Genomic DNA, 9844 nt, shown 5'->3' on the forward strand with positions numbered 1-9844 from the left:
TGCCACTTTTTTTTTTTCCCCCTCCTTTACCCTTGTTTTTTAAATCCTTTCCTCCTTTCTGCCTTTTCCCCCGTGGCTTTCTCCGCTCCGCCAAGGTTGCCGCAGCAGAGCCTGCGCTGGGGGCTCGTTTCCATCCCTAATTAAGGATGAATGGAAAGGTTTCGGGATGGCAGGAGCCTGCTTATGCCTATATACATGACCCGGGGGTGAAGCCCTCCGCAGACTCCTGCCCTGGCTCCGCCGAACCAGGCAAAACTTTGCAGAATGTTCAACGTAGCTGTAAATGCTCTCATTATTTTTCTTCAATGTCCCGGTAAGAAAGCCAAGAGGGGAGGGCACAATGGCAGAGATTCATCGGGAGCCAAAGCGGGCCGGGGCAGCCGCTTCCTTCCCCTCCGCTGCCCCGGGATTTAACTAAGGACAAAGCAGCGTAAGCGCTGGGTGGTGGTTGGGGGAAGTGGTTTTCCCCCAAGTGTGAGTCTCTGCTCTTTTTATTTCAGCCGAGGCTGGCAGAAATGACAATTTTGGGTATGCTCAAGCTGGCTGGTGGGTGCCGGGTCCCCTGCAGCCAGTGGAGAAAGGGTTTGGGGGCTCCTGCACCCTTCCATCAGGGCGGATGCACCCGCCGTGGCTCTCATTTGCCAAGGGTGTCCCGCCAGCCCATCCCGACGTGCATCCCGTACCGCTTCTTACCCCTGCGCCCACGGCCCGGGCGGGTGGCTTGAGAATCGGGCGTCTGCCTGAGCACAAGCTGCAGGACTGCAGGGACCTGGGAGGGTTTGCCCACGGCAGCGAGCACATCAAGGCACCTTCTTGGGTGGAGAAAGGCTCCTTGGATGCAGCAATGCTCTGAGCCGCATCCCGCTGGCGGGATGGTGGTGCTCCACATCCTCTCACTTCTCACGCCTTTGTCTCTGTTCCCTCCTAGGCTCAAGTGCCACAACAAATGCACCAAAGAGGCCCCTCCGTGTCACCTGCTGATCATCCACCGCGGAGGTAAGGGCCTTTCTTCCCCCTTCTGCCTCTGTGATGTCGCCACCAGGTAAAACTTTCAACAGCCCCCGAGCGATTCCGGAGCCTGTCCCTCGCTGATGGCTGGCAGGGGGGCACCTCGCTGATGGCTGGCTGGCGGGACGGAGGCTCCCGAACCGCTTGGGCGCTCTGTGAAAATTTTACCCACCGTTTTTTCCGCTTGTAGGGAGACGAGCCGTGCGGGGCGAGGCAGATTTGCATTGCAAACCACTTCCACCCACCCTTCCCCTGCCTCCTTTTCTTTTCAGATTCCCCACCGCACGGGGTAAGTGCAACAGGTTTTAGCCTTTTGCTACCGTCGAGAGCTTAGGGCAGACGCGTGGGATCCGAAACCTCCCGCGGCGCCGTCGGTGCATGGGGGTCCCCCGCAACGGGGACGCGGCCGTGCCCCTGTGGATGCTCGTGGTGCTTTTGGAGCTCTGCCTTATCCCACCCTACCCGTCCTAAAAGCTGCAGAGGAGGGAGAACTTTGCAACAGGACGACAGGTGTCGCTTCCCATCTCTTTCCTTCCAGATTTTGGCCGAGAGCTCCCTGACGGCCAGAGGACTGTGACCTCCAAAGGGAAATGCTTCCAATTACCATTGCCTTGACTTTTGAGCTCTTAAGGCTTGTTACTCCGTGTTAAATACCACCAAACCCACGCTCATGGGTTTAATTGCGGGGAAATGCATTGCGCTGGTGGCAGCTCGCAAGGCGAGTGGGGATGCTGCGGCTTGGAGGGGGGTGATTTTGCAGCCTCCACTCTGGCCCCCTTGCTGACAGCAGATTTGGGTGGAAGGGGCTGAAGACCCACCCCGTCATGCTCCAAGCTGCTGCAGACCCTGACCTGGAGGCAGGGAAAGCAGTGTCCCACGCTGGGGACAGGTGGGCTCCTGGAATGGGCAGAAATTTGGGTTTACGGCTGTGGTCTGTGATGTTGCGAGAGCCGGAGCTGCCTGCTGTGTGGTTTAGCAGGGGAGCAAGGAGCAGCGTGACTCAGCATCGGTTAAATAACACCCGAGAAAACCTCCTAGATGCTTTGCCCTGCAGCCAGCCTGTTCCTAAGTCCCCCAGGCTGCAGGCTGGCTTTCCCCAAAATATGTCTTTGTGAGAGCAGGGTGCTCTGAGCCGGCTCCTTCCCCCCACCCTGAAGAGTTGCGGCGAGGAAGAGGATGATGCTGCCTCCTGATGCTGGCTGACACCCTGGTTGGCGGAGTGGCCACGGTGGCTTGCTGAGCCTCCCCAGATTGCAGCCCCTCATCGGGAGAGAAGGGTGCAGTTTGCATCCCAGCGCGGGGGGGCTTTATGCCCCCCACACCCCAGGGGGTGTTTCAGCCTGGGGGAGCCCGAAGTCTGGCTGCCATCCCAGGGCAGGAGCCGAGCAACACTGGGATCGCTTTGGAGAGTGATTCAAGGGAAGTTTGCAAGTGCAAGCTTGTCCCCAAGTGCTCCTTCGAAGCTTTGATGTGTCTCCCTCTCTCTTCCCCCTCCTCTCCATCCCCTTTGCCCCTCTCTCCCTTCTTAATCCAGCAAGGTTAGTCCGGACAGAGTCGGTGCCCTGCGATATCAACAACCCCTTACGGAAACCTCCCAGGTATTCGGACCTGCACGTCAGCCAGACCCTCCCCAAAACCAACAAACTCAACAAGGTGAGCAGCTCTGCCAGCCCTGCGTACCCCCTGGGCCCACCCACCACCAGAGGGGACCGGCCCCCTGTCGCTGAAATACAGTGGCTCTGGCCGGTTCTTCGCGTGCGGCTGCTCTTGCAGATGAAGGTGCCAAAGCTGGTGGCATCTTCAAATGAGCGCCGAGTTGGGTTGCTGGAGCTGCCCCGTTTGCTTCGGCTCTCCCCGTAGGGATGCTCCGTGCACGAGGAGTGAGGAGCAGCAGCTTTCCCAGGGTATGTCCCAGAGACCATCGGCCCCGTTTGCTGGGCAGGAGCACGGCTTGGAGAGTAATTTCTAAAAGAAGTTATTTAAGAGCAAAAGGGGCTCTGACCTGACGTTGCGTTTGGGGCCAGAGGGGCCCGGTGGGTTGTCCCCAGGATGGAGCATCTCCCAGCCCCTCAGCCATCTGTCAGGACCAAGCCTTGCAGGTGGCTCCGTGGCTCTCCAGCCGTCCACTGCTACGGGACTGACGTGTGTGTCAGCACGTGGGAGGGAGCTGCCTAGAAACCTGCTTGGGGGCTTAAGTTAAGGAAACAACCCCGTTGACCAGTGCTAATTCAAGGAGCAGAGAGGGGCTGAGCTTGGTGTTGAGGCAGGGGCGCAGAGCTGCCATGCCCTCGCCCCTTGGGTTTCCCAGTGGCGGTTCCGTCCACTGAGGTTATTTCTTTTAAAAATAAAATGGGATCAGCACTTTCACAACAACCTGCGTACCACCAGTGCTGCTCCGTTGTGGAGACCATTCGGCCGCTAGATGCTGAATTTGGGGTGGTCTGAGGTCTCTGCTACCGTCTGAGACCTCTCTAAATAACAAATTTATTGTTACACATGGAACAAGCCCAGAATTTGACCGTGTCTCAAGCAAAGCTGGTCAAGCCAGACCCAACAGTGCTCCTGGCTCACTTGCTTCTGTCCTGCATTAATAGCAGGAAACCCAGTGTGGGGTTATTTTTTATGACATTTAGATGAAATTTAGAGCCTTCAGTGGACAGTTTCCGCAGGTGGCTGAAGGTAGCACAGGGGAGGGGCGTTTTCAGGCTGGGAGTGAGGGAAACCCTCGGTGGGCTGGGGAACAGGCAATCTAAACCTTGCCTTCCCAAAGCCTGGCAGGACCCTCAGCGTCTTCCGGCTCTTGGCAGAGGCTGGGTACCAGGTTATGTTCTCCAGGATGCAGTTTTTGACCCTCAGTGTAATGTTGTTGCTGCTGTGGGGTGGTGCGAGTGGCTTTTGGGGGCTGGAGAGCTAATGTAGGTGTTCAAAAGAGAGACGGCCGTGTTTCCCTTTTTAGTGCCCGTCCTTCTAGTGATTTGTTTCATGTAATTAGAGGGTGGGGGGACATGACTCAGCTCCTGCTTCTCCTTCTGCCTCTGCCGTGCTGTCCTCTCACCTTTCCTAGCTTGTCTCTAACCAGAGCGTGTTGATGCACAGTGTGTGTGTATATATTTATATATTTGGCTTTGACCTGAGCACACCCATCCTGGTGAAAATTTCCTTTTTTTCTGCAGGAACCCCTTCTTACTTTGCTATTTCTTCGGAGATGCCCTGTTCTCTCTGAATACCCTTGAAATCTTATTGTTAGTGGCCTTCAGTGTTGTTTTAAAAAATAATTTACCGAGTCAGGATGGTCTCTATAAAATGTACGTGGGTTTCCTGGAGCGCCCAGCTCATTTAAAAATTAATCAATTTGGACAAAATTACCCGCTGGGGGCAGCTCGTGCTTGGAGGGATCTTGCCAAGGGTGCAGTGGTCTGGAGATGGGAGTGCTCAGTGCTGCTGAAGGTCAGACCCAGTTATGTGTCTCCAAGTTGGGCAGCGAAGTCATGAGTAAGGTGGGGAAGTTCTGGCCTCGGTTTTCCTTCAGATCAAAGATATCCAGGCAGGTTCTCCTCCCCATTTGCTCCAACATGGTCCTTTCTCACCCATCGCAGCGTGCCTGGAGCGGTGCACGTGAAGGTCCTTGCCTTGATCAAGAAGCATCAGCAAAGAGCGAGGGATGTCTTGGGATGCGTCGGCTGACCCTTTGAAATCCACCTCTGCTCAGCCCCCTCAGAGCGAGGTGCTGAGTTTTTGGCTCAAAGGAGGGCAAGCAGAAGCTGCCAGGTCGTTGATGTCTCTAAGGAGTGAGCCCCAGGCATGTGGCCCCCAGCTCTGGTCTTGGTGGCCATGGCTCTGCAGAGCCAGCAGGCTTTGGGGAGCCCTCGGCTGTGGGTGCGTAGCACGGAGGGGCTGGCAGAGGAGCCCCGTTTCTGGCGTGAAATGGTCTTGGTGCGAACTGTGACTATAAACAGCTTTGGAAAAGGTCAGGTTGGGGCTCTGGATGTTTTCGAGGGCTTCTGGAAACAGGGGCCTGGGCTGAGCTGTGTAGCTCTTGTCACCTGGGGTGCTCTGCACTGGACCACTAGGTGGGTGGTCATCCACCACTAGTGGGTGACACTAGGCTGGCACTGCTCTCACTGGCTCCTCTCTTCTCTCCTTCCCCTTGTCTCACAGGACCACATCCCGGTGCCCTACCAGCCAGACTCCAGCAGCAACCCCTCCTCCACCACCTCCTCCACACCCTCCTCGCCGGCCCCACCGCTGCCGCCCAGTGCAACACCACCGTCCCCACTGCACCCCTCGCCGCAGTGCCCGCGCCAGCAGAAGCAGTTCAACTTGCCAGGTACTGTGAGCTCCCCATCTCCTTGTCTGCTCCACGAGAGGGGCTCGTGCCCTGGGGTGTCCTCAGGGTAAGGATCTGCTCCAGCTGCTTCCTTGCCTGGGACTTACACTGGGGTGTGGAAAAGCTGGAAGCAGAAATGAGCAGCAAGGATGAGTTTAGGATAATTCAGGTTGGGAGGGAGCTTGGGAGTCTCTAGTTAAACCTCCTGCTTGAAGCAGGGTCAGAACTCAAGGCTTGATCCAGTTTGGTCTTGAAAACCACCAAGGATGGAGCCAGCGCAACCTCTGTGGGCGACCTGCTGCAGTTGAGGCTACAAAAACCTTTCCAGGCATGACTTCTCTGTGGCGTGTACCTGCTGCATTGCCTCAACAGCAAATGGGAAACAAGGTCTTACCCCTCTACACGGGTAACTTGGGTTGACTTCACTGTGTCCTTGAGGTGATGGGACTCCAACAAGCTTGCTGGCAGCACATGTGGGGTGATAGTGGGGAGCAGCTGATGCTGGGGGTATCTGACATAGCTTGTCCCACTGAGTGTTGTCTGGGTTCCTGGAACTGCCCTGGAGCTCCGTTTCTTCAAGGGTGGTAGAAGAGACAATTTGGTCACGGTGACTGCAGGACGCAGGAGTTACATTAAATGGCCAAAACCACCACTCCTGAGCACCTGATGAACCACGTCCCAGTGTGGCTGCCTTCAGGATGTCCTCGGGGCAGCGCTGCTGCTCCAGGGAAAGACCCTTCCTGGAGGGGAAGGGCTCATTATCACTCCTGGGAGTGTGGAGGGACTCAGCTGTCCTCAGCCCCCCCCCTGCCACTCCGACTGCTCCCAAAAAGGGCCTGGTGAGGGTGGAGGAGGGAAAGCCATGGCCCTGACCCATCTCTGAGATGCTGAAGCACCCACAGCTGCCCCAGGGTTGGAGACCTCTGTCTGTGGCTTTGAGCCTCTTTGCCGGGGCAGCGGCTGGGAGGTTGGGGTCCCTCCTGCATCCCAAACCGCCCAGGGTTAAGGAACTGGTCCGGGAGGAAGGAAGGGCAGGACTGCTTCTCTGGAGGAACCAGAGAGCATCTTCGTGCTCTGCTGATCCTGCTGCGCCGTGGAGATTCCTCCCTTCTCTCTTGGCAAGCCTTCAGCTAGAAAGGAGAAGGGAGTTGGGGAGGGATTTGACTGGCAGGATCCATCACCACGACAACAAACACTTCCAAGAGCTGGGGAAAAACCCAGCAAGCCACCATCCAAACAACACAGGTCCTCGTGTGCCCAGAGAGGCTGCAGCCGTGCACGAGTCTCACTCGCTGGAGTGCCCAGCATGCTGGAGGGGCATGAGGAAGACAGCAGAGGAGCTGCGAGGAAGCACTGATCACCCCAAGGAGCAGCATGATCTGTCTGCCAAGGAGGGGCTCAGCTTTCCAGGTCACGATTTCACCAGCCACAGCACCTGAGCCTCCAAATGCCGGGAGGATAGTCCACAGCACGGCTGCCGACCTGGGAGCGCAGCGCGGGTTCCGTGCTGGTGTAACTGAGTTCGTGGTGGTCCAGCTGGAGCTGGGTCACCCTGATGTCTCAGCAGCCTGGGACATAGCTGGGCTCCTGACTATTAAACTTAAAAACTTGCTGGGCAAGCCCTGGACCCTGCCTGAGTGTGGGAGGGAAGGACAGAGGGTCCATTGTTTGGTGACCCTGCCTTGCATCGCTCCTTGCAGGTCTTTTGAGATGTTATTTCATGTTGTTTAAAGCAGGTCTTTTGAGATGTTATTTCATGTTGTTTAAAGCAGAAACTACAAAATTAACCCCCACAGTGGGCAGCAGCATCTCCTCATGGGGACCTGGACGTGCTGTCACTGCTGCTGCAGCTGAGCAGGGACGGAGCAGGGCAGGATCAGACCCCGACAGCTCAGGGTGGCGGTTGGTGCCTGCTTTCATGCCCAGGATGAGCAGAGCCCTGTGGTGAATGGGAGCTGGTCTGACACAAAGCAGGACTCACCGTGCTTTCATCCTCCTGCACGGGAAGGGTCATCTCATCAAGATGGTCATCTTGGGGATTAGGATTTGAACTTGGAAATTGCAACACATGACCTTTTTCTGCCAGAATTACCTTTGAGTCTCCTTTGATCTTGGCTCAGGGGTGCTGAGGTCCCACTGCAGAGCTGAGGTCGGTTTGTGGGGTCTCGAAGCTGGAGAAGAGAAGCTGAAGGATGGTCTTTTGAGGTCTTGCAGCTTAAGGAGAAGGTGCCTTCTGAGCTGATGCCAACCTCTGGTGGCCTCAGCAGTGCTGTCTGGCTTCATACCAGTTACCTGCCTGCCTACCTGAGTCCAATCAGGTAGGGGACAGGGAGCTGATGGAGGGTACCAGCACCCAGAGCCCTTCTGCAGCGCTGGCTCCTGGTGCCGCTGACAGCCACCAGCTCCTTTCAGTGCACCTGGAGGCAGGTGGCGAGCTCAGGAAGGACACAGTTAGAAGGGCTGGATTGGGGGAAAAATGGGCAGCAGCTGCAAATCCATCTCTCAGCATCTCATCATGCTGAGCGGTTCCTGAAGGCTGGTTGGGAGCTGAGCGCTCAAACCCCACAGGGTTTTGCTGCCAACTGGGTGTCCAAATCCCACCAGCAACTTCGCAGTTGGCATCAACGTTCTCCAAATGGTGTAAAGCAGCAGCTGATGATGGCAAAAAACAAACCAGCCAGGTCGTTAGAGGGTTAAGGTCTTAATTTTTTGGCCTGGGCACCCTCTGTTCAGTTGTGGATGGAATCTCTGGAGAGGTGGAGGTGGGAGAGGTCGGGTCACGCAGTGGGGAACCCAGGAGCGGGGCTGCTGTTTCATGGTGCAGCACCGGGCACTGGTTGGGGTCTTCCCCAGAGCATCTGGCTCTGCAGGTCGGTGTTTCACCCCCTTTTCTCTTTTCCAGCTTCCCATTACTACAAGTACAAGCAGCAGTTCATTTTCCCAGGTAAGGCTCTTCAAAAGCCTCTCCTGTGACGTGGGGTGCTGAGGTGTCAGGTGGGGTGCTGAGGGGGTGTGGGGGTGCACAGCTGGCTCTCCTAACCCCTGGATTTGTGCTGCAGGGTTGTGCTGGGCTGGGATTTCTCCTCCAAACCAGTATATTGTTACAGGACGAACTAAGGTGCTGCAGCGTTGGGTGGCCCTAAGTTATACCCAGCTTACAGCTAAGGGATGAAGGGAGGTTTTCCGTGGGGTTTAGTTCTCCTGGGTGCCCCCGGCACTGGAAGGGGACTCCTGGTGCCCCTCAGCCCCCTCTCACTCCTCTCTCTTCTCCCCAGATGTAGTGCCCGAGACGCCGACCCGAGCCCCACAGGTGGTTCTTCATCCTGTGAACTCCAACCCCATGTGAGTACCTTCCCCTGCCCCTCCCCAGGCAGCACATCCTCCGCACCCCACTTTCTCCAGGCACCCATGGGTGCTCCTCTGGCTTTGCAGGACCAGTTTGGGGCTCAGGGCTGCCTTTTGGGCAGGTTGGGGAGGGTGGTTGAGGTGAGCTCCTGGTGCTCCTGCAGCCCTAACCAACTCACGGCTCTGGCTCGTGTCTCAGGGAGGAGAAAGGTTGAAAGGAGAGGGCAGGGGATTGATTTATAATCCACAGCAACACACTGGCCCAGCACTTCGCCATCAGAAAAAAAGAAATGACTTTCAGTCCAAGGCAAAACCCATGAGATGCCAAAGCCCAAGTGATTGATCTTTTACTAAATTATAAACAGAGAACGGGGGGCTTTGAGGTAGTTTTCATACAGGCAGTTCCTGCAGCCTCCCCTCTCATATTTTTCAAGTCCAGTAAACTTTGCGCTGAAATTGGTGCCCTGTCTCACTGGCATCAGGACCAGCTCTTTGCGGCAGGTCGAGTCTGAGATGCTCTGCCGAGGTCCTTGTGCCTGCTGGTGACGTCACGTTCCAGGGTTGTTCACTGACCCTTTTTCTCAATGCCATTTCTGAAGGATTTTACAAGCCGGGAGTTTAACAGATGGGGTTTCGCTCCAGGCTGCGATGAGGTTTGTGTCTGGCTCGCCCACACTCTCCAAACTGCACTGGCAGCTGCGGGGGGGTCCAGCGGATCTCGCTGCTGGGAGGGATGGGGACAGAGATGCTGTCCCTGCCAGTGGTGGGGAAATGAATGGCAAAGGGGTGAAGTCAAAGCCTTTTATTTCTTTTTCCTTCCCTTCTTAAAGCAGGGTGTAGGGCTGGCAGGCTTTTGTGAGCAAAGGGTTTTCAATATGCAGCACCGGTGCTTCTCCTCTTGCTCACCCCCTCGAAAATAACCCCCGGGAGCTGCCGAGGTTACCCCGGGTTGGGCTGGGTTAAGCAGCAGACCCTGCTCCCTGCAGTCGGATCCTCGGGAGAGACGGGTTTTCGTGCCTGGGCTAAAGATCAGGTGGGAGGAGACTGATGCTCCTGCAAACCGCTCGCGTGTAGTGACTGACAGCAGAAGCCGTCCGCATCCATCTGGGCTTTCCACGCTGCTTCAGATATGAGGCTCGGCTCCTTTTTCACCTGCCCCCCTGG

The 9844-nt window shown here is 56.5% G+C and overlaps 1 protein-coding gene across 1 annotated transcript in view; it reads left to right on the forward strand.

Moving 5' to 3' along the window:
• Positions 1–9844, forward strand: part of KSR2 (kinase suppressor of ras 2) — a gene marked incomplete at both ends in the record, with an annotated part of 22916 nt that overhangs the window by 10824 nt on the left and 2248 nt on the right. Inside the window, 5 exons of the mRNA XM_010138612.1 lie at positions 929–996; positions 2537–2661; positions 5167–5335; positions 8238–8279; positions 8611–8677. Of these exons, the coding sequence (XP_010136914.1) occupies positions 929–996; positions 2537–2661; positions 5167–5335; positions 8238–8279; positions 8611–8677 (471 nt within the window). The remainder of the gene's footprint in view (positions 1–928; positions 997–2536; positions 2662–5166; positions 5336–8237; positions 8280–8610; positions 8678–9844) is intronic.

This window comes from Buceros rhinoceros, unplaced genomic scaffold (assembly GCF_000710305.1).
Source record: "Buceros rhinoceros silvestris isolate BGI_N320 unplaced genomic scaffold, ASM71030v1 scaffold30536, whole genome shotgun sequence".
In the NCBI taxonomy this organism is placed as follows: domain Eukaryota; kingdom Metazoa; phylum Chordata; class Aves; order Bucerotiformes; family Bucerotidae; genus Buceros; species Buceros rhinoceros.